The sequence below is a fragment of the Diplotaxodon limnothrissa genome, linkage group LG15 (assembly GCF_057381915.1).
Source record: "Diplotaxodon limnothrissa isolate DT_005_m linkage group LG15, D_limnothrissa_male_GT1.1, whole genome shotgun sequence".
NCBI classification, from domain to species: domain Eukaryota; kingdom Metazoa; phylum Chordata; class Actinopteri; order Cichliformes; family Cichlidae; genus Diplotaxodon; species Diplotaxodon limnothrissa.
In genome coordinates, this window is record NC_140610.1 from 35,193,221 (window position 1) to 35,217,930 (window position 24,710).

The 24,710-nt window shown below is 40.3% G+C and overlaps 1 protein-coding gene across 4 annotated transcripts; it reads left to right on the forward strand.

Moving 5' to 3' along the window:
- The first annotated feature begins 525 nt into the window (after positions 1-525).
- LOC146617853 (gamma-aminobutyric acid receptor subunit rho-2-like) lies at positions 526-24,493 on the forward strand. Of its 4 annotated transcripts, none has more exons than XM_085373675.1 (10): positions 526-647; positions 2,375-2,443; positions 3,343-3,449; positions 13,981-14,048; positions 19,988-20,211; positions 20,295-20,377; positions 21,510-21,650; positions 23,558-23,710; positions 23,885-24,093; positions 24,179-24,493. In XM_085373675.1, exons 1-10 carry the CDS (start codon positions 526-528, stop codon positions 24,491-24,493), a joined length of 1,491 nt encoding a protein of 496 aa, XP_085229801.1. The 4 variants fall into 4 exon arrangements, with proteins under 4 accessions (XP_085229801.1, XP_085229802.1, XP_085229803.1 ...); XM_085373676.1 differs by having other exon boundaries at positions 24,185-24,493; XM_085373677.1 differs by lacking the exon at positions 2,375-2,443.
- Positions 24,494-24,710: the final 217 nt, after the last annotated feature.

Here is a 24,710-nt window from a genome sequence, read left to right on the forward strand (position 1 = left end):
GTAGAGAATCATGTCCTGACTGACAGTAGAGGATTTTGGCGAAACCTCTGATTTTATAATGTATATATCTCCTATTGTAAACTGAAAATGATATCGCAAATGCCGGACAGTCATACATACAGCTGACTGGAATTAATCTGAGTGTAGCTCGCAAATATTGTTTTTCATTGTTATTTTTTTTTTAATATTAATACAACGATCACTCCCAGCTCGTCAGGCGTTCATTATGTTTATGTGCTTGTTTATATATTTGATTATTTCATGTGACGCTACATGTGGTCCTGAAGCTGCGCGCTCCTATCCACGAAAAGCACCTCTGGAGTTTGATGACCAATCACGGCGCTTTTCAGTCTTCACCATCAGTCTCTCTCTGCGAAGCAACTGGCGCACTCCTTCACCACAGTCTCTAGACTCAAGCTCGATTGTCTTCCTGCTTTAGACAGAAACATGGTACGGCTCACGGAGGGTGCTGCGCGTGGAAGGAAAACGTCGCTAATCGACTCTCAGCTGGACTTCTAACTCATCATGCCGCGTTACACCAGGGTCCTGCTTCTAGTTTTGTGTGTGAGTCTGATCGGGGAATGCCGGAAACACAGAAGTAGGAAAAAACGGTGGCCGGCACCGGCCGGGACTCATAAGCCAGCAAAGTAAGTTCTCTGTTTCGTTGTATTTTAAAGTAAAAGAAAAAGAAAAACAACAACAACAACAACAACAAAAACCCCAAATGAAATGAAACAGCAATGTGACGTAATCTTTTTGCACGTCTAGATAATTCACTCGTGGTTCATCCATCATATTAAAACATTAGTGTGGCACTGAACAGCATATTTAAGTCTTTAGTCTTTCTTTCTACGAACACATAGAATCACAGCATTCAAGTGTAAATTCCCCGTGGCTAAATACATTTTACCAATTTGCAGTCCGGTTCATTTTTGAATGGTAACTAATTGTGTGTTTATGCAACCAAACCGTGCGTAAAAAGCAGCCACGGAACAGCAATCCGCTGTCCTCGAGCTTCGAGAAATCATCTACAGCAAAGAAAACCATGCTTGGAGATACAGCGTGTTATACAGATGTTATTTTAGTTATCAGGACTTCTGTGAAGGGAGCAGGAACGGGTCCGTGGGGGGCAAGAATTTTAGGAATTATCATTCTGCCTGTTATTTAGCTGCTATCGTTCGCTGATTGTCAGCTCTCTAACAGGAGCACTCCATGACTCTATATCCTGGATTTAATCTCTTTGGCTAACAAGATGTGCAAGTTACTGATACTGATCGTGTAACGTCGGATTACAGACTCACGTTTCCTTTAGTTTCTTCCGTAATAATTCTCCCTTTTCATTGTTGATCTGTTGCTGATTATTCCTGATTTCACATGTGTCATGGTTCCTGTTTTCCCCCAGTTTTTGTGTGTTCTTGATTCAGTTCTGAGTTATGATGTTATGATTTCCTTCCAGCTTCTCATGTTTTAGTCTCCCCCTATGTTTAATATTATGCCCCATTGTTCATAGTTCACTTATGGATATTTCTAGTTTCTAGTCTCAGCTAGTTCCCCCTCATGTCCAGTTTGTCTTAATCACATCTTTGTGTTTTTTCCTTCCAAGCATCCCTCTTGTATATCAGCATTCTCTCTGGCTGTTTACATGTCAAGTCTACGTTCTGCACTTCCTGTCTTAATTTACCACCAGTCCCTGGTCTTGTGTGCCTTGTGCTCAGCTTAGTTTCAGTCTTGTTTCTCAGATTTAGCTCGTGTTTTCTTGTGTGTTCCAGCTCCAGTTAATTATGTCACATGTGTACTTAATCCCCCAGTTTCCCTCAGTTCCTGGTCGTGTCATAAACCGTCATGCTATGTGTCTCCCCTGTGTCTCCCCTGTGTCCCTTTTGCCCATCCAGTAGTTTCTCAGGGTATTTTAATACTCGTTTTTTAATTTTATTTTTGCTGTACCTCAAACTGGGCTCTTACAGTGTTTGTGGATCATAATTATTTGGACACTTGCTAACTGCTTTTCTTCCTTCATTTTATATGTAAATAGAGTTGGTTGCAACTCATAAGGGTCACCATTCATACATGATCCATTCATACCACAAGTGACAGCAACTTAGTATAGTGTGTTATTTTGTCACCAAAATTCAGAAATGTGCATCCATCAACCTTTGCATTGCATTTAACTGTGTGACTTTAACTTGCAACAACTCACCTCCCACAAGATTTAAGAGTAAAATGTCTTTATTAATTGAGCTATTTATATGTATTAGATTTATTGTGTTATATTTTGTAACTTTGCAATATATTGTGTGATTTAATTTAGTTGACTTTTATTAATGCACAAAGTTCCTAAATATTTTTCATTTGAATATAAATATATGTCTTATAGGGAACTTGCTGGAACACCTGACACTGTTGTTATTGTAAGGCCAGGCTCTGAGACCAGGATGGAGGACAGGTGTGTAACACATTTGTCTTTTATGCCCAACATTCCAATGTTGCAATTAATTGTTCACATTTGTTTTTAACTGTGACCACAATCTTTCCATAATAATAATTATAATTATAAATGTATTCATCACACTCAATCACAATTACATTTGTAAATTTCAAGAAAAAATATTTGCAAATTAATTACGGGTCATAAAAGCAAAGTTTGAAAAGATATTAGATATTATTTTATTTTATTTATTGTTGTTTGGATAGTGTAATGGTTGTTTGTTCCTAACAGAATTATCATTGTGACCATTAATAAAACAACAGCAGTCTTTCTAGTTTAAGGGTGACAACGTCCGCATTAGTAAACAGCACACGACTTTTAGAGTCTCATGTGGTACTACTTCTTGATTTCATCTTTACTTTCTTTGTCCTTTCTTTAGTCAGAGTTAGGAAAGCTGATGGTTTGGCCTAGTATAGACAAATTATCACATTAGGAAGTTGAGGTTTCTAGGCAACCAGGGTGACAGGTTCAGCTCACACATGTAGGCAGAGGTCATTTAGTTTTAAATCATAAAGGTAATAAGTAATAATAAGCTGGTTACACAACTGAACTATTGAATTATTTTGTCACAGAGCAGTCTCCTTCTAATTAAGCCCAAATGTTCAGCTGTTAATCATCATCATGTTGGGTTCATAGAAAATGTGGTATGTGTTTTGCAATGAGTGAGGATTGTGGATGTTGTTCACCACTGCTAAATTGAAAGATCAATATGAAGGAATCATTTACTGACGAATATGAGGAGTAAGAATGATTTGAGTCATGGGCACCTGACAGTTTTTGCTTTTAGCAAACGTTCACTACTTCTTAATCCTATCTTTTAGTTCCCCTTTTTTTCTCTGTCTGGTTTTTGTCATCAGTCCTCTATCAAAGAAAGTTGTGGATGGAACTAAAAGCCGGAAGGTAAAGACCAGCCACCTCCTGCGCATTGATGAACACGATTTCACCATGAGGCCCGCATTTGCAGGTAAGCTCCAATAGCTGCTAATTTCCATCATGATAAGAGTAATGTGTTCTTGATTTCTTTAAAGACATGTGTTTTCTGAGAAATATAGAAAACCTACAGAGGCAACTGGATATGTCAGCTCAGCGCTTCACTAACATAGTCTCCCAGTCTATTTCTCCAAATTTTGTTCAACCTAAAGTCAATGTTGATACCACTCTGACTCTTTCCTTCTTGACTGACCCTTGTAACCCTTAGTTTAAAAAAGATTCATTCCATGATCACTTGTGCTCTTTAACACGTGACTCCTGTGAGACTCTCGTGCAGTCATTTAAATGAGGAAGAAGTCAAAGTGTGCACCAGCTGTTGCAGTCCCTTCTGGCTTTAAAAGTAGCGACTGCAGTGTAACTAATGAAAGAAGTGTTTAGTGTTTGAACTGCTTCTAAAATGTATATCAGAGTGTGACAGTACACAAGGTTTATCGTCAGCAGTGTATAAGGAGAGCTAATAAGGTTTCTGTGCTTATAATTAAAGCACCTGCACTGCTCCCATTGGACTGTGGTGAGACACATTTAATAGATGAACAGTAGCAGACAGTTTGGTGAAATATTTGGAATATTTCATATGACATCAATCTGCAATGTATTTATGTAGCTCCACCTTCATGACTGTCTACAAAACAGGGCAGATACACTTGTATGGATTGGTTCTATTTGTAGTATTGAGACGGTCTGGTTTTTATGTCACCAATGTCACTCTGAGGAACTCTGCAGTGGGATTTCTTTCTGGTTTTACTGTGTGTTACATTTTCATTGTCTGTGAACTGCCAAGGTTTGCATAAATGTCATCATTAGACATGGAGCATGAGGTTTGGAGTGGACATCTACGTGCACGACAATTTCTTTAGGAATGTGCGGCCCCATCAGCGGGGACTTTATGTTCCACAGGCAATGCAATGCACTTAATATGCATGTGTTGCAAAGACTTCAAAGAAGTATAACAGGAATGATTATTCCTCCAGCTGTCTGTGTCTATGTTCGCAGCAGAGTAAAATCACTGCTTAATGCACAGGCCTAGTTGTCTAATCTAAGCACAGTCAATCAACAGTGGATTTACAGTTGTTAATCCACACAGAGTTCAGCATGGAATGGACAAAGTGTTTTCTCTCTCTATTCTGGTGAACGGACAAGATAATAATTCAAGCTCTCAAAACTAAGGCTGACTAGGAAAAATTACAGCTGCAATCTTAGATATGTGAAAAAATAAAAAGCAGTTGATTAGTATTTAAAAATGAACTCATGCTTCAGAATCAATCACATTACCGGTATGTATGTAGGGAGACACTCCTTAAAATCCGCACTGCACCATTTGAATAGATAGAAACAAAGGAAAGATTGATGGAGGGGTTTGGTTTTTTGGTTTGGGTTTGGTCAATTTAGCACACAAAAGAACTAGATAAATAGCAGCCCCACATGTGCTGAGGCACAGGATTAAGATAAGATAAGATAAGATAAGATAACCTTTATTAGTCCCACACGTGGGAAATTTGTTTTGTCACAGCAGGAAGTGGACAGTGCAAAAGTTATGAGGCAAAAATTAGAATACAATAAGAATAAATACAGTACACAACTGTACAGAATAGAATAAAATAAAATACTATATACAGTAGAATAAAATAAAATAAATATACAATAAGATAAAAATAGAATACAAATACAAATACTATATACAACTGAGTAAAAATACAACGATGACAGAAAGGATTATTGCACTTAGTATTATTGCATATGTATGGATGTGTGTGCTTGATCAGTTAAAGTCTTTGTTGTGGAGTCTGACAGCAGTGGGGAGGAAAGACCTGCGAAATCTCTCCGTCCCACACCGTGGGTGCCGCAGTCTCCCACTGAAGGAGCTGCTCAGTGCTGTCACAGTCTGCTGCATGGGGTGGGAGATGTTGTCCATCAGGGATGACAGCTTAGCCGCCGTTCTCCTGTCACTCACCACCTCCACTGGGTCCAGAGGGCATCCTAGAACAGAGCTGGCCCTTCGGATCACCCTGTTCAGCAGGGGTCAATAATAGTGGGACACCCCCACTAGGGCTTAAATACCTTGGACTCTCCAACAATTGCCCTTAAATCTGAAGAAGCTTTTTGGATACGAGGTGAAATGTCTTCAAGAAACTTAAAGAAGTCCAGTCGCTTTTCTTTCCAAGGTCCTTAGAGCTCCATAGGCCATACAGCAAAAGTATTTTTCCCTATGACATGAGCTGAAATTTACTGATGATAATGGAGAAATGAAAACGAAAGGCTCATCCCAAGAAACAAACTTGTAAAAGCATATGCGTTACTACTACTAATAAAATCTGTTTAATAATTTTACTCTAGAATGAGCAAATGTTAGTCTACTAGTTGACTAGACTTTCCTTATCTTTACAAAAAAGATTACACAGTTGTATGACTCCAATCTAACAGCAACAGTAACTGAAAACGTATATATGTTTATGTATTTTTAAAATTTTAAACAAAAGTTAAACTAACAGGAAATGCAAACCCTGGTTCCCCTGGGTGAAAACCTATCACGCCAACACTGTGGCACATTTTGTACATACTGTTTTGTGATCTCAAACATGTATTTGTGACAAATATACCAAAAAATAAGAAATCAAACACATTTCCACAGCACGAATGTAGCATGATGGATCCATAGTGATGATGCACTTTTGATTTGTGGGCAAATCCACACATAGGACACTTCATGCAACTATCTCATCAGTCTATAAATGTTTGGAAGAAGAACGGATACCTGCTTTACATTCTCAGTAATTTATTGAACATGAAAACTTGTATTCGTCCTCTGGATAGACCACCGCTATTTCCTTGTCACTCTGTTTGGCTCAAAATGGACTTTGACTGTAGCCAGAAATTAGGCAATCCTGCTCCAAAAGCACTGCTAGCTGAGGCTTTTTCTCTGCAGGCATCTAGTGTTATGTCAGCTGAAGGGGCGTGTCTTCAGGAGGAGTTATAGTGAGTCCAGAACGTGACATGTGACATATGATGTGAGTAAGAGAGGGGAGAACACTGACAGCTGGAGCTGGGCATGAGTTACTATCCCTTCTTCCAGGTAGCAGCTTTGCTGTGCAACCAGTTATGTAAGGCTGACTCTCTCACTGCTGCAGAGATTAACAACACCACAGCAGCCAATGTGACTTTCATACAGAAACGACAGACTGCTGTGTGAATTTGTTTCTATCTGTTATGAGCCTGCTAGGATACTCTTCCATATCCCTCTAAATCCCAGACTGGCCTTAAATATAATCATCTCATCAGCTAAACAACACAGAGGAACAAACATGAGAATGCTGTGTTCTGCCTAACTCAACCTTTCATGTGAAATTACCAGTTATTACTACTGGCTTTAACGGGATACTCCAGCCTGTTATTCTAGGATTGTGTAAGGAATGCACTGAAAGCAAGTTTGCAGATCATAAGAGTGACTGCATCACATCTGATGTCACATTTCTATTGAAATCAAAGAAGATCTTAGCACACTTAGTTTGTGTCATCAGAAACAAACAGTTAGACACTTACCCATTCATGAGACAATATGCTATAGTTATGAAAGCCAAAAGTTCTTGTCTGTTGTGGAATTTCAGCTGCTCAACACTTTGGGGCCCTCACTGGCTTCTTTTTTTTTAAATTTCAAAATGTACCCAATAATTTCAGTGGGAACTGTAGGCAGGCATGCTGTTTTGCCATGGGGCCATGTTGTTGGATGTCCAGTTTGTCATCATCTTACTGATATAAGCATGGAAAAAAATGCCTGTGCATAGTTCAGTTTTATTGTTGCCTTTACAGATGTGCAAGTTACCAAATGTGCATTAGTGCACCATAGACCTTACCCCTCAGGATTCGGTGTCCATCGTTTTCAACATGTCTTCGTTTAGGTCAGACCAGAGTCTGGCCAAAAGGAAGACATTTTCAGGACAGTGTTCAACTTTGAGATCTTGTGTTTTCCTGCTGGAGTTTAAACTTGCATTTGTGGATGCAGTGACAAACTGTGTTCATAAGCAATAGTTTATAGAAGAGTTTCTGAGTCAATATAGATCTAGGTCGCTTCTTAAAGCTGTTGTCAAGGCTCCACTGTGTGGTGTTGAGAGTAGGGCCCAAATGCAGGATTCACAAAGCAAGATTTAAAATTCAAAAGGAGCTTTACTGCTGAGAACTTCAAAGTAAACATAACATAAAGCAGGAACAAATAATCTGACGAGAGGCACCTAACTGGAGGCACACAGCGAGAGACACAGCTTGAGGGTGGACGTGACAAATAACAGAAGCAAACCGAGGCTTTAAATAAACAAGAGGTGATTATGTCAGAGTGCCAACACCTGCAAACACAGCTGAATTGAATCTGACTAATTAAACAAGGGGAAGCAAAACCAAATATAATGCACACAAGATGAGGGACTGTCAAAATAAAACTAACACTGCAACCAAGACTATGACATAGAAACTGGACACAGTTTAACAGGGACCATGGAGACAAGACAGAAAGATACAGGGACATTATGGGGGAACAAGAAAGGTAAATAAAAAAGGAGACAAGACTGACATGTCACAGGAGACAGTGACGACAAAACACAAAGACGAAGCTGGGACAGACTGGACACGACAGATATATAACATAATAAAATAAGAAACCAAAATCTTAAAACAGAACTCAGATGCACTACAAAATATTATACTCAAAACTAAATATTACAAAATTTGACCATAAGTCATCTTTTAAATCCAAAAGAAAGAAGAATGAGTCTACAACAAAAACTTAAAACACTGGATCAGCGACCCTGGACCATGACAGCAGTGCTACCTGCTAGCCAATTATTTCAGCTTGACCTTTATGCACAGATTTTTCTTGATTCTCTAAGAATTTGTACTATAGATGATGAAATCTATTTTTTTTGCAGTTTGGCAATGAGAAATACTATTATTTACTGGTTAAACTTTTTGTATAGGCCTTGTTCAGTCTTTTGAATTATGATGAACTATTACTATTAATTACTTACTTATTAAGGTCAAGGTGAACTTAATAAGGTAGCATGTTTCCTGGGCTTGTAATCATTGTCTTAGCATCTTTGAAATATGTTAACAACAAATTTAAAATTTGTTTGCAGGATTTCAAATGTCAGTGACAATCTGGTTACTTTTTCCATTTTATTATTTCAGTTGAATATAGAGAATATTAGAAAATCATCTGTACCTCTTTTTATTTACAGTATGCACAGGGTTCTAACTTTTTGGATAAAGTTTCAAAAGCAATGTGATTTTAATAGATGTCTTCACTATTATTAATTTGTAAATAGCTTTTTAAGTGTGCTTATTCCTCTGTGCACAGATATGCGCCTGCACAGTTTCTATCCTTGGGCAATAAAGACTAAAGACAATAATGAAAGTACTTTAGGTTCTACTTATTCTCATTGTCTTATTTCCAGTGTTGTAATATACTATTTACAGAGGTGGGAGGTAATGAAGTATTTGAACTGTACTGTAATTTTTACTTTTACTCCCTTAATTTTTTAAGAAGTATCTGTAATTTCTACTCCTTACATTTTCAAAACAGACTTGTTACCTTTGGTTTAATGTGTTATTTTAACTTTAAAAATCACGGTGATTTGAGCCTAAACAGTAACACAGAAGACAGTCCCGTTCATGTATTAATCACCAAGGGTGAAAGGGATGTGCCATAGTCAGAGGTTAAAGTGGGCCAGTGTTTATTTATTCATTTATTATCATTGTTATTATTTTATTTTATTTTTTGGCACAATACCAGAACAACTGCATGTTTCCATAAACTGCAGTTGCAGTACCAGCTAGTCCTATAGAAGAAGAGTGAACATAAAGTGGCAGGTAATTTCAAATGGGTCATTGCATTTTTTCATGTTGAGAAGGTAGACTGTGCTATTGAAAGGTTGCATGAAAATACTTTGCAGGTTACTGCACAATAAACAGGTTAGTTTGCTGTACTGTGACAGATTCAAAGTAAAGAATAGTGTGTCGGACTGGTGCACAGCAGTTGTGGTGCTCATGGTCAGTTAGGTACATAAAGGCTAGCAGTGATTAAGTTGAAGTTAAACTGATGATGTTGAGATTCATTCAGTAAATTCAGAATCAGAATACTTTGATAATTCCTAAGGAAATTATGTGGGTTACTGTTGCTCCAAGATAACAACAGTAACAGACTGAACTAATGAAATAATACAATATATTGCAGTAAGAAATATAAGAAATAGCTCTAATATATATACAAATAGCTCAATTATAAATATCCAGAATATTACAGAGATTAAATATATAACAGACATTTACTCTAAACTGTAAAACGTTGTTATTTGTTATTTTACTGTAGAACATATGCAAAAGAGTGTGTAACTATTGCACTGTGTACTGTGCATTAGATGGAGGAGTTGTACAGAGATATTCACATGCAGGAATGATTTCCTGTGATGTTAAGTGGTGCATTATGGGTAATCTAAGTCTCCCACTGAACACGCTCCTGTGACTGGCCAGCACATCATGGAGTGAGTCGGAGGTATTGTCCAACATTGTCCTTGTCTTGGACAACATCTGCGTCTCCGAGTCCAGCTCCGTCCCCACAACATTACTGGCCTTGTCGTCAGTTTATTGAGTCTGTTGGCATCTGCAACCCTCAACCTGCTGCTCCAGCATGCAACAGCATAGAGGATGGCAGCGGCCACAACAGACTGATAGAAAATCCTGAGCACTGTCCAAAAGATGTTCAAAGTCCTCAGAGACGACTCTGGCCCTTCCTGTAGAGTGCAGTGGTGTTTTTAACCCAGTCCAGTTCATTATCTATGTGTACTTATCTATCTAGTATTTATAGTCCTCCACAATGTCTACATCGATCCCCTGGATTAAAACAGGGGTCACGGGTTTCCTGGTCCTCCTAAAGTCTGCAGTCAAGTCTTTGGTCATTGTCACATTGAGCTGCAGATGATTCTGCTCGTGCTATCTTCAGAAAACTTCTGAAGATGGCAGGTCTCTGTGCAGTGGCTGAAGTCTGTGGTGTAGTGGGTGAAGAGGAAGGGGGAGAGGATGGTCCCTTGTGGTGCCCTTGTGTTGCTGATAACCTTGTCAGAAACACAGTGTTGAAGATGCACACATTGTGGTTTTCCTGTTAGATAATCAACAATCCAGGACACAAGAGACACATCCACCTACATCGCTGTCAGCTTATCACCCAGAAGGATTAGTCTGATGGCATTGAATGCACTGGAAAAGTCGAAAAACATGACCCTCACAGTGCTCGCTGGCTGGTCCAGATGGGTGTAGACACGACTGAGTAGGTAGATGATGGTGTCCTCAGCTCCTCTGAAGTGAAGGGGATCCTGATGTGGTCTGACTATAGGTCGCTGGTCAAGGATGAGTCTTTCCAAGGTCTTCATGATGTGGGAAGTCAGTGCCACAGGCCTGTAATCCTGGGACCACTGGAACATGGCGTCTTTGGTACAGGGACAAGGCATGACATCTTCCACAGCACTGGGACCCTCTGCAGACTCATACTCAACATGAACAGTTTATGAAAGACTCGACAAAGCCTTGAGAACATGAGGACTCACCCCGTCTGGTCAGCAAACTTGCCTGAGTGGAGTCTCCTCATTTGCCTCTGAACCTGGTCGTTAGTGTGATAGGTGGGGGAGGGGTGTCAGGACTCAAAAAGGAGGCAACGATGCAGTGTTGAGAGGGAGGGAGAGACAGTGGTGTGGCTACAGGCAAGTCAGTAGGGGGCTGAGCATTCACTGCAGTGTTGAATCTGTTGAAAAGCACATTCTACTCGTTGGCTCTGTCCTCACCACCCCCAGCTCCCCTGCTGTTGGATGGCTTGAATCCAGTGATTGTCTTTGTAACAAACCCACAGCAGACTCGGGTGCACCTTCATGCTTTGCAGCATCATTTATTTGCTGGTTGCTGTATACACACAGTTGGCTGCAGCTCTCTTTCGCTGCCAGCCACACACACTGACAACAACAACAGTACTGCAGGGCCCAGTACCATATTTAAGTGATTGCGGATGCCGTGCAGGTATGTCCACCTTCCCTGCATGACACCGCAGGCTATGCCCCACCACAGTCTTCATGCCACTCCACACCTCTCTCATGCTGTTCTGCTGTTCTGTTATTCAACCTTACCAGCTGTAGAGTGTATAATATAAAGCATAAACAGTGTACTGTCCGTGTAGAGGATGGAAATCAGCCAGGACACCTCATGAAACATCTGCTCATACAGTGGGGCAAAAAAGTATTTAGTCAGCCACCGATTGTGCAAGTTCCCCCACTTAAAATGATGACAGAGGTCAGTAATTTGCACCAGAGGTACACTGCAACTGTGAGAGACAGAATGTGAAAAAAAAATCCATGAATCCACATGGTAGGATTTGTAAAGGATTTATTCGTAAATCAGGGTGGAAAATAAGTATTTGGTCAATAACAAAAATACAACTCAATACTTTGTAACATAACCTTTGTTGGCAATAACAGAGGTCAAACGTTTACTATAGGTCTTTACCAGGTTTGCACACACAGTAGCTGGTATTTTGGCCCATTCCTCCATGCAGATCTTCTCGAGAGCAGTGATGTTTTGGGGCTGTCGCCGAGCAACACGGACTTTCAACTCCCGCCACAGATTTTCTATGGGGTTGAGGTCTGGAGACTGGCTAGGCCACTCCAGGACTTTCAAATGCTTCTTACGGAGCCACTCCTTTGTTGCCCGGGCGGTGTGTTTTGGATCATTGTCATGTTGGAAGACCCAGCCTCGTTTCATCTTCAAAGTTCTCACTGATGGAAGGAGGTTTTGGCTCAAAATCTCACGATACATGGCCCCATTCATTCTGTCCTTAACACGGATCAGTCGTCCTGTCCCCTTGGCAGAAAAACAGCCCCATAGCATGATGTTTCCACCCCCATGCTTCACAGTAGGTATGGTGTTCTTGGGATGCAACTCAGTATTCTTCTTCCTCCAAACACGACGAGTTGAGTTTATACCAAAAAGTTCTACTTTGGTTTCATCTGACCACATGACATTCCCCCAATCCTCTGCTGTATCATCCATGTGCTCTCTGGCAAACTTCAGACGGGCCTGGACATGCACTGGCTTCAGCAGCGGAACACGTCTGGCACTGCGGGATTTGATTCCCTGCCGTTGTAGTGTGTTACTGATGGTGACCTTTGTTACTTTGGTCCCAGCTCTCTGCAGGTCATTCACCAGGTCCCCCCGTGTGGTTCTGGGATCTTTGCTCACCGTTCTCATGATCATTTTGACCCCACAGGATGAGATCTTGCGTGGAGCCCCAGATCGAGGGAGATTATCAGTGGTCTTGTATGTCTTCCATTTTCTGATGATTGCTCCCACAGTTGATTTTTTCACACCAAGCTGCTTGCCTATTGTAGATTCACTCTTCCCAGTCTGGTGCAGGTCTACAATACTTTTCCTGGTGTCCTTCGAAAGCTCTTTGGTCTTGGCCATGGCGGAGTTTGGAGTCTGACTGTTTGAGGCTGTGGACAGGTGTCTTTTATACAGATGATGAGTTCAAACAGGTGCCATTCATACAGGTAACGAGTGGAGGACAGAAAAGCTTCTTACAGAAGACGTTACAGGTCTGTGAGAGCCAGAGATTTTCCTTGTTTGAGGTGACCAAATACTTATTTTCCACCCTAATTTACGAATAAATTCTTTACAAATCCTACCATGTGAATTCATGGATTTTTTTTTTCACATTCTGTCTCTCACAGTTGAAGTGTACCTCTGGTGCAAATTACTGACCTCTGTCATCATTTTAAGTGGGGGAACTTGCACAATCGGTGGCTGACTAAATACTTTTTTGCCCCACTGTATCTTGTTCAGTTCAGTTGTGTAAATCCTCAAAGAGCACTGAACATCCCTGTCCCTTTCACAGCTGGGGTTCCGTTCTGCCAAGACGAGCCATCGGAGTCTAACCACTAAATACATCTGTCTAACTTCTGTTCATCAATAAATCAATTCATTCTTTTAATTACATGTTCTTATTGAACTGATTTTAACAAATCTGCTTTAACCTCTTCCCTGCTCATTTTCCTGTTTATAGGTAAAATCAGCCACTACAACGCAGGCAACAGAAAACAGAGCTATGTTTTTATTTTGTTCCACTTAACTGATTCAAGCTGAGGAACTGTATTAGAATTAAAATTTAGACTGAAATAAAGTTGGTATTCTTATATACTAATGTTATTTTATCATGGCATTAATATAGCAAAGGATTCAGTTAGTTTTGCATAAAAATAGGTGGTAAAAATGTTCTTCAAGGAGCTACTTTACTTTCTTACTCTGAGCTACTTTACTTTCTTACTCTGAGTACATTTCAGAGCTGATAGTTTTTCATACTTGAGTAAAGAAGTTGAATTAGTACTTCAACTTTTTACTGGAGTATTTTTAACACTAGTATCTGCTTAAGTACAGAATGTATGTACTTTTGGCACCACTTCAGATTTGTTTGTTTATATCTGAAGGTCCAGCTGTCCCTGTTGGGGTGGACGTTCAGGTGGAGAGTTTGGACAGCATATCAGAGGTAGACATGGTAAGTATTTTAAATGCATTAAATGTAAATTTGCATTACACAAAATGTAGCTTAACAAGTATTTGGATAAAGTACCTGTAAGGCTGAATGTTTAATTGACACTGAAGTTTAAGAGACATGCAAAACTGACTGTGTTATCAGACATGTGACCCCATTCATTTAGAATACTGGAATAGTGATTATGGAAACTGCTGGTTCTTGTAGTGCACCCAGCATCTCGTCATCTAAATTTGTGGCACAAACACAAAACAGTGCCAGTGACTTGGACATCAAAATTTCCAGAGCTGGTAGGAGACTGCTGTAGTAATGTCCAGATGTCTGGAGCTATATAAAAAAGTGGTTTCATTACTGCAATGAAGGAAGTGTGAAACACAACAGGTTATGGCAATAATCCCAACAGTCCACTTGGTACCTCAATTAGACACACAGCATAAGTATCATGTGCAGCCGGGGGCAAATTTTCAACCATGCCATAATCTTGCTAAGCAGTTCTTAGTGCCTAAAAATGAAACTAATCACACAACATAACACAAATTTAACACAAACACACAAACTGTCCCGTCTCACCAACTTAACGTGTTACAATGTGGACTTTAAACAGAGGGTCATTATCTGTGAGCACCCAAGCTTAACATGACTTGTGTGTCAAGCCTTGGAATTGGGGTAGATTTTATCTGCCAGTGCTTAATAAATATAGCATTGTCCAAGTCTAATTTATGAGAGACCATGGCTAAAATATGCTACGTGTAGGTAGAACAGGGGTGGCATTTTTACTCTTACATAAACTGCTGATCAGTAAAACATCCTTCAATAACTACTCCTTCATTAGGCTTAAGGTACTGGCTCAAAATGGGTATGTTTTAAATTTTTGTAATTAATTGTAATAAAAATTAATTAGGTGACACTAACACTTTGTGACAACCAACCTTGCTTTGGGGTTGGTTGTCCCCAGAGTTATCAATGAGATATCAGTAAAAATTGTGATTTTTTTTTTTTCTGATATCATCTGAGAGCCCAGCTTTGGCACACACATTGACACATCAAAGCCATTCTTCCTTGGGCCAGCTACTGATATAAGGCTCAACACAAACCAAGCTGTTCTGTTCAGTGGAGGTGGGAGGAGCCAGGCACTCCTGTAACCCAGATAAGGTTGGAAGACAAACTTTGGGCAAACTCAAATTCCTGAAGATATCTCTATTTATTGGGTAGATGCCACTTACCCTGAACGATACTGGATGTTGGTAGGGGGTGCAGCTATTGGGAAGGAAATGGCCACAATCCTTAGAATAACATTTGGCAGCATCCAGGCATCACGGGCAGAGTTGACATACTTTTTAAAAGATCCATATTTTGACCCGTCCATGGGATTGAGTTTACGTGAGCAATCTGGAGGGAATAAAGGATATGATGCCCCCTCCCCACCTCCCCACCTTCTGCTTCGTTCCACAAGTTATTCAATTCAAATCTGTATTTCAACATGATCTGCTCCTGGTTGTCAAAGAACATGCCAGAATTCTCCCTGTTGAAACTTGTAGTGCGTGCCAAGCTTGTGGTCTGTGGTGATCAAATGGCAAGAGTAGGGCAGTGTTTGAGGAAGCGACTAAACCAGTCTGCCTCGGCTTGACTGGTTTTACTCCAGGGCCCTATTTCAGAAAGCCGGTTTAGTGCAAACTCTGAGTAAGTATACGCTGAGTTAACGAAAACTCTGGGTTTTCGGTTTCACAAAGCGAGTTTAGATTAATTCTGAGTGAGTTACTATGACGACACACTCCGTGAAGCTAACCTGCCCCCTAGCAGGTTTACTTCAACTAACCCTAACTGTCCCCGCCTCTTTGTCGGAAACCTGACTGTAGGAAGTGTCAGACATGGCGTGCCCCTTCCTTGAAGAGCCAGTAGATGTTGAAGCCCAAATTCTCCGCAGAGCTCTCTGCCGGGAGAGAGTGATTAGAGCGCGTTTGGACATTTTATCATTTCCTGATGATTTCCTGTGTGAACGTTACCGTTTTTCAGCACAATCTATAATTGATTTGAATAACATCCTCAGGCCTAATATTGCTCATGTGACACATCGCGGACATTCTCTCAGTTCTGTGCATATTATTTGTATCGCACTTCGGTTTTTTGCAAACGGGAGCTTTCTGTATAATATTGGTGACGCTGAGCACGTTTCCAAGGCTACCGTCTGTCGGGCAGTCAGGAATGTTACAGTTGCACTGAAACGTCTCCTGTACTCGTTTGTGGTGTTCCCCGGTCATAGACCCACAAGATTTATCAAAGAGGGATGCCACAAAATTGCAGGTATCAGGATGACCAAAACTTAATTTATGATGTGGTGATACTTGAACTACTACTTAAATTTTACATTTATTTTCACGGTTCCCAGGCGTGATTGGCTGTATAGATGGCACTCACATTCCAATCATTGCTCCTTCAGTAAATGAAGGAGACTATGTGAACAGGAAGTCTTTCCATAGCATTAATGTACAGGTACATAGTTCCCTGTAGCATTTCAAACTAACAAATTATTTCATTATAGTAATGGATGCTAATTTGTGTTCTCTGCACTGTGAAGATCATATGTGATGCTGCCAACATTATCACAAATGTGGAAGCCAAGTGGCCAGGCTCTGTGAGTGGTGGTGGTGGAGGACCCCCACCTGTTTTTCGGGCCTCCGCTTTTTTTCTGTTGGCTATAACGGGCCACATTTGAGCTTACAGAGTAAGCAAATATGTACTTGTAATGTGCTCAGATAATTTCAATAAGTGCTTACAGAGGGGAAATTAATGTAGCCTCTAACTGCAATTGATTTACATCGGACAAACAGACCAAGCACTATGGCTCATAATACAATTACACCTTACCTGTTTGGACTATATTTTTATATTTCATTTTTACTTGCTGCCAGGAACGTTGGGGGCCTGTTGGGTTGCACCTGCGCTCAAATCACATCACAAAATAAAATATAATAAAATAACGTGTTAAATGGGTGGAAATCCCTAGATCAATGTTTAAATTAACACTCACGCATTGACTCTGTCGGCTATGTTTTGCCATGCATGCTCCCTTTCTTTTGCAGCTGAGGCTGTGTTACTTTTTTTCTGCAAAATTTGCATGTTATCAGCATATGCTGCCATCAGAATTTCGGCCTCAAGCGCTGTAAAATACATTGACCGCGCCTTCTTTCCCTCCGTCTCCATGGTGACTCGCTTAATCTGTGCTCCACTGATCAGGGCTTTATGTATCCTCGTGCGCGCGCTTAACTTGGGGTTAAAGCAACTCCACGTTGATTGAACTAATTGTTATCAGCCTTTCTGAAACCGAATATTCCGAGTTGGACAGTTCGGGGTTACTCAACCCTGAGTATCGTTTTTCACTCTGAGTTTTCTAAACCGGCTTCCTGAAATAGGGCCCAGGGCTTTGAGATTGTGACTTTCTGTGCCACTGCAATGTTGTATACACACTTATGGACTTTTTGTTGGTGCAAAGTCATATTAAATATCAGAGGCCTTAATGATGGAGCTTTCCAGTAGTTTTTCTTGATTAGTGCCGACAAACTGACAATTGTTTATGTGCCAACTTGCACATATGAAATAGTTTAATTCACTTCTTCTCGGTAGATGTTTTTTGGTAGTAACAGGTCAGTGTTCTGTAGTTCAATTCAATATTATTTATATAGCACCAAACTGATCCTAACCATGGCTTTACCTTATTATTAAGTGTCTAATACTGCCAAAGCTCTTAATAACAAAAACCAAAAACACACACAACAACACGTGAAATTACTCTGAATACCTCCTCAACTCGGTCTATTTTTGTTTTACAAAATGATCGCTGTAAAATGGACAGCTCGTAATGGTTAAATATGTGATATCAACAAAGTTTCACAGTGCCTTCTAGTGTGGCAGTAATAAACAACGTGCCAACCAGCCCAAATCTGTCCTACACACTGAAAACAGTCTGAAGTACACAAGGCAAAAACTGTTTGTCAGGATTAATTTCAGCTGTATCTTTGGAGGTGTGTGACTTTAAACTGCTGTGCAGAAAGTATTGTTGGTATTTGCAAAGAGAACATGGACAACTGTGTGTAAGAAATGGAAACTGGATTTTTTTTAAACTGACCATATTGCACAAGCATTTCTGTAAATTAGTTACTCAACTGCTAATTGTGCCAGTTTTCAATGCTAAAAAGGCACGTCTTAATTTTTGAGCTTGATATTGCAGCAGTTACTGCTGTGTGGAAGAGGCATTGCAAAGGTTTAAGAGTGCATGCTTAGAAGAGTTAGACATCTCTCCAATTTATTTGGAATGTCAGATGAAGATGTTATAAAAGAAAATGGATTACCAAACTTCCTGATTTTAAATTTTCTCATTTAACTTAGAGATGACCTCCAACCAAAACAATACCAGCAGCAGTAAAACTTGTCCTGGTGGTAAATTTCATTGTTTGTGACCTTATGCTAAATAATGCGGCTCTTGGCATGTCATTTTGAACTAAAACTGACCGCGCTTGTGTGTCACTTCACAATTTTAACAAACGGAGTCATTTTAGTCTCTGGGCCAGGGACAAGTTACTGCCCCAAGTGGAGTTTAAGTATCTCAGAGTCTTATTCATGAGTCAGGGAAGAAGGAAGTGGGAGAATAACAGATGGATTGGGACTATGGCTACTGTGATGCAGATGCTGCATTGGTCCGCTGTGATAAAGAGCATAATAACAAAGATTTACCAGTCAGTCTGCACTCTGATCCCTCAGCTGTGATCATACCTGGGTACTACCTGGGTGAGGTGTTTTGGGCATGTCCTACTAGAATAAGGGCACGGGACAGACCCAGGACATGCTGAAGGAATTCAATTTCTCAGCTAGCCTGGGAATGCCTCTGTGAGCGGGAGATGAGCGGGAGGAGGTGACTGGGGAGAGGGAGGTCTGGGTGTCCTTGCAACCCAGCCTGGATGAGTGGAAGAACATGAATGGATGGATGTAGTCACTGTCTGTCGTGTTTCATGTATATCACTGAACCCACTGTTAGACAACATAATATACTGTATATTTCTGGCCAGAGTTTACTTTTCATTGCTTAATGCAAGCCATTCAGTGTGCTTTAATGACAGCCATAAAGACAGAAAACATGCTCTGTAATACTCCAGCAGTTGCTGTCTAACACTCACTGTTATTAGGTAGCATTAGACACTAAATTATACCAGAGTGTAGCAACAAAAACCCTCAGCACAGTATTCAGTGACATGAGAAAATGTGCTATTTTGTTTCTGTTAAATCCAATTTTTAATAAATAAAAGACAGAAAATTCAATTTATTCTTACAAAGCAGTTTTGCTTTTGACAGAGATATATAAAAAAAAAACCATGAAGCAAAATTTTACATGACCCAGTATACCAGTATATGGGTTATTAAAACCATGAACTTGAAATATGCAAGAATACATACTTTAGATCTTTAAAGGTGGAATCATCTCTGATTAGTAGACATAAGTTATTAATCATGTGAAAGTCTCAGACATGCCCTTAAACTGGTCTTATGCAATATCAAAGGTACTTGTTCACTTGGTGCCAAGAGTACATGTTGCTACAGTCATTAGTCATTATAAATCCGTTGTTATATAATTGTAATACTATGAGAACAGGACAAAAGATTATCTGTGGTGTGGAGGGGGGCATGCACGGGCGTAACCATTCCTGCCTGCAGAGCAACGTAGAGGATGAAGGAGGAAAAAAACGAGGGTATTCTAGGACCAAATGAAGCCTGTGGACTGTACTTGGTTAACATATGTTCAGCATTTTGGCTTACTGTACATTTATCTGTAAACAACTTCAATAATCCAGCAGCCACTGGCTGCAGTGATGTAATCCCAGGAAAAATTAAATAAATTAGGGATAGCAAGACCCTTTCATTCCGATGCTGTCTTCTTTCTCCCATTATCTCAGGACTTCACCATGACTCTGTACCTGAGGCACTACTGGAAAGATGAAAGGCTGGCATTCCCAAGCGCTACAAACAAAAGCATGACCTTTGATGGTCGCCTGGTGAAGAAAATATGGGTACCTGATGTGTTCTTTGTCCATTCCAAGAGGTCCTTCATCCACGACACCACTACTGACAACATCATGTTAAGGGTCTTCCCAGATGGTCATGTTCTATACAGTCTGAGGTGAAGACAGGAAACAAATGCCTTGCAAGAAAGGGCCCCCTGTCTAGAGTTACTAAGGTTTATATTCTGCTTTAATTCCACAGAGTAACAGTTACTGCAGCTTGCAACATGGATTTTAGTCGTTTCCCTCTGGACTCACAGACATGTACACTGGAGCTGGAGAGTTGTAAGTATTCTTAGACCATGAGACTCCTTCTTGTGCTGCTATGCAGTGGGGGAGATAATAATTTTATCTGCTAAATCTCTAAGTTCACTCACAAAGAAATTAACAGTTTGAGAATGTCAACCAAAAATCCAAACCAAAAGTGGAGACTGGCTAGGCACCTCCATGATGTTAATTTGCTTCTTCTTTAGCCACTCCTTTGTTGCCTTGTGGTGTGGTTTAGGTGACTGTCATGCTAGAAGGACGGTGTCATCCAAGATTTGCGGTGTCAATGCAGTGAAGTCGTCATCTACCTTAGCAGAAAAAAGTCACGCAACATGATGTTTCCACATCTGTGTTTAACTGTGGGGAGGAGACTTTGGGTCATTCCCAGCATTTCTCTTTGCAAACACGGTTGATACCAAAGAACTCGATTTTGGTTTTATCTGACCACAGCGCTTTCTCCCCCGCCTTCTCTGAATCGTTTAGATGTTCATGGCCAAATTAAGGTGGGTCTACACAGATGCCTTCTTGAGCGGGGGGACCTTTTAGGTGCTGTAAAATTTCAGTCCATTACAGTGTAGTGTATTATACTAATGGTATTCTTGCTGACTGTGATCCCAACTGCCTTCAGATCGTTAACAGACTCCTCCCGTGTAGTTTTAGGCCGATCCACCACCTTTGTCATAATCGTCTTCACCCCATAAAGTAAAATCTTGCATTGAGCTCCACTCTTCCATTTTCAAATAATTGCATCAACAAGTGTCACCTTCGCACCGAGTTTCTTGCTGATGGTCTTGTAGCCCTCTATAACATCATGCAGAGCTACAGCCTTGTTCTTCATATCCTTTGACAGCTCTTTGGTCTTGCCAGCTTTTTGGTTGATATTCTGTCTTTCTTCATTAAAAAGACACCATAAAAATTAGAGACTGTTTATTTTTGTGTAAATGAGCAAACCTACAACAAAAAGGGGCTTTGGTTACTAAATTATGAATTGATTATTAGTATTAGTATTAGTTTAGTTCTTATTTGAAACTCAGCCATCAGCAGAATACAAGCTTTTATTGAATTTATGAATTTGCTCTGTTTGCTTATCCAGGTCCAGCTATGTTCATTCAGATGACTGCTGTTTCCATTCCTACTTTCTGTCCTGCAGATGCTTACACAGATGAGGACCTGATGCTTTATTGGAAAAATGGCGATGAGTCCCTGAGCACAGATGACAGGATTTCTCTGTCTCAGTTCCTGATTCAGAAGTTTCACACTACCTCCAGGCTGGCTTTCTACAGCAGCACAGGTTGAGAAGGAAAACAAACCCAGATTTCACTTACACATACATATTTTGTGTAATACTAGATTGGTCACTATTACAACTGCTCCACAAAAACCAAAGATTTAGGGGAAATAATCTGAAGTTGTTGTAAGCTACCATATATGAAAGTCCCGTTTTAGCATCAACATTATGATTATCTGGGAGAGATTCTAGAGTTAATTTCATGTTTAATCAGTAAACTAAGCCAAACTAAGTTGGGAGAGGTTTACATATTTCCTCTGATGTCTGCTGATGGCTCAGCCAGATCCAGCTATTACAGTCAGAAGTCATCCTGCTGACTGAGCTGAACCTCAGTGGGGCAAGTTAAAAAAAAAAATCCCAAAACATGTTCATAGAGTGGAGGGAAAAAACTCTTTGATTCCTTGCTAAATTTGTCAGTTTGAAGACTTACAAAGAAATTAAAAAATATCTTATTTTTATGGTAGTTTCATTTAATGAAGAGCCAGAATATCAACAGAAAGATAAATAAACAGTGCAACACAATGCAAACATAACAAAGTTATAAATTAATTCGGATGTCTCTGAGTAAAATACATAGGTAAGTAATAAGTAGATTTCTGGTTCCCACAGGTAGGCTGTGTGCCCATGTGGCAAACAGATTAGAGTGGCTATCCATCAGTACATTAGTACAAGTGCATTTGCCTTGTCAAACCTAAAAATAGAAATTTATATGTTAAAACTTACCAAAGTAGAGCAATTTTCATCTCAGACAGTTCTGTCAAAAAGTCCTAGTCTATCAATTGATATGTACATCTGGCCCTTACATTACTGCCATCTTGTGGCCACAGTCAGATATTGCAGCTGGAAGCTGTGCATATTTCATCTCGTAGCAAAGTGTGTGTCTCTTAGGGCATGTCCATCTCCCAGTAACAATGACTGGAGCTGGCTAGGCTGAGAGGCCAGCAGCTTTATTCTGGTGGTTTGCACATGTGCATTGTGGATAAATCTCTGGTCCTTGAGAGAGGAGCACGCGAGGCTCAGCTTTTAGTTCAATTAAGTTTTATTTCTATAGTCCAAAATCCCAACAACAGTTGCCTCAAGGAACTTAAGACTTTTGCTGCTCTTAGATCAATTTCAATGTGTTATGGAAACTCAGCTAGCATTAGCAAGTAAATAAGATTCAGTGATTTAGCAGCAGAACAGATAAGTTTGCAGTTGCTAACCACCTTCATTCAATTCAATTCAATTTCATTTATACAGCACCAAATCACAATAACAGTCGCCTCAAGGCGCTTTGCATTGTAAGGTAGACCCTTCAATAATACATATAGAGAAAAACCCAACAATCATATGACCCCCTATGAGCAAGCACTTTGGTGACAGTGGGAAGGAAAAGCTCCCTTTTAACAGGAAGAAACCTCCAGCAGAACCAGGCTCAGGGAGGGGCGGGGCCATCTGCTGCCACTAGTTCTTTCTTAAAAGTAGAGATAGTGTCTGTCTCCTGAATCCAAACTGGAAGCTGGTTCCATAGAAGAGGAGCCTGAAAACTGAAGGCTCTGAGTTCCATTCTACTTCTAAATAACCACCATGCCTAACATGTATGATGCAGAGAAGATGGACTGTGATAAAGTTGCTAATAATCATCTCTGCTTGCCTTTCTGTAAACGCCACCACACAACACTGCAATCAATCAATTAATTACAGAAACTCCTCTTTTCAACTTGTTATGTTTATAAAGCACATGAGAAGAAGCAATTTCTTCCATTCCAACCTAAGGAAAGAGCAAATAGCTTTCAAGAGCTTTTAATTGTTAATTGATTGTTAATTTCCTCATGTTCTGTCATTTTACCTTGTTTTTTCTGCTTTACCTCTAACACATAAAGCGAAAAGTATATTGTGTTTTACTTATTCCTCACTTATTCTATCTCCAGGTTGGTACAACCGTCTGTACATCAACTTCACGCTGCGGCGTCACATCTTCTTTTTTCTACTGCAGACCTACTTCCCTGCTACTCTAATGGTGATGCTGTCCTGGGTGTCCTTCTGGATTGACCGCAGGGCTGTCCCTGCCAGAGTCTCATTAGGTAAGAGGATCTGCATCATTGTAACTGTTGCCTGCTAAAACTGAATATGTTTCCTAAGGACATCAGATGTGAAAATGTGAAAATGGAAATCAGTTAGCTCTTTTTGGCCATTAAAATGACCTTCTGTTGTAGTTCATTGACTGCTGCGCTAACAAGACCTTGTATGCTCTTCAGGTATAACTACGGTGCTCACCATGTCCACCATCATTACTGGAGTGAATGCTTCCATGCCCAGGGTCTCCTACATCAAAGCTGTGGACATTTACCTCTGGGTCAGTTTTGTCTTCGTCTTCCTGTCTGTGCTAGAATACGCTGCCGTAAACTACCTGACAACTTTGAGGGATGGGAAAGACCGCAAACTCAGAGAAAAGGTTAAGGAACAGGTACAGGCACCTTTTTCAAAACTCACACATCTCAAACAGTGATCAAACCTTTTTAATTATGATTCCTTTTGTCTATTTCACCTAGTCCCAGACACTCCCTTGCACATGTGGCATGCCCCATACCAAGACCATGATGCTTGATGGGACATACAGTGAGGAAGATGCCAACAGTCTGGCGGGATACACAAGAGCCTCGATGGTTGCCGAGGACATATCAGATAAACAGGAACAGATGGTAGTGCATCTGTCTTTGGACAACGAGTCCACTGGCACCAAGAAGAAGGGCATCCGTGGCTTCCGGATCATTCAGAACACCCACACCATTGACACATATTCTCGTATGATTTTCCCAGGCTCATATATCCTCTTCAACCTGATCTACTGGTGTGTGTACTGTTGAGAATTTTAGCTCAAATTGTAGTAGTGAAAGAAAATTACTGTGAAACCATTCTGTGGGACGTAAGCCTGAGGTTTACCTGTTCAAGTTTGCCAGGATGGCCTATCAAAGACATCTGGGAGTGAATACTACCCATTTCATTGTTGGACTGGACATTCGATATAGCTTATTTTTTAATTTTTATTAATGAATCCTTTATTTATCCAGGTAAAAATCTCAC

Coding starts and splice junctions, on each gene's coding strand:
- LOC146617853 (XM_085373675.1), top strand. CDS start 526: ATGCCGCGTTACACCAGGGTCCTGCTTCTAGTTTTGTGTGTGAGTCTG. Junction 2,444..3,342: donor GAGACCAGGATGGAGGACAG/GTGTGTAACACA, acceptor TTTTGTCATCAG/TCCTCTATCAAAGAAAGTTG. Junction 14,049..19,987: donor GCATATCAGAGGTAGACATG/GTAAGTATTTTA, acceptor CCATTATCTCAG/GACTTCACCATGACTCTGTA.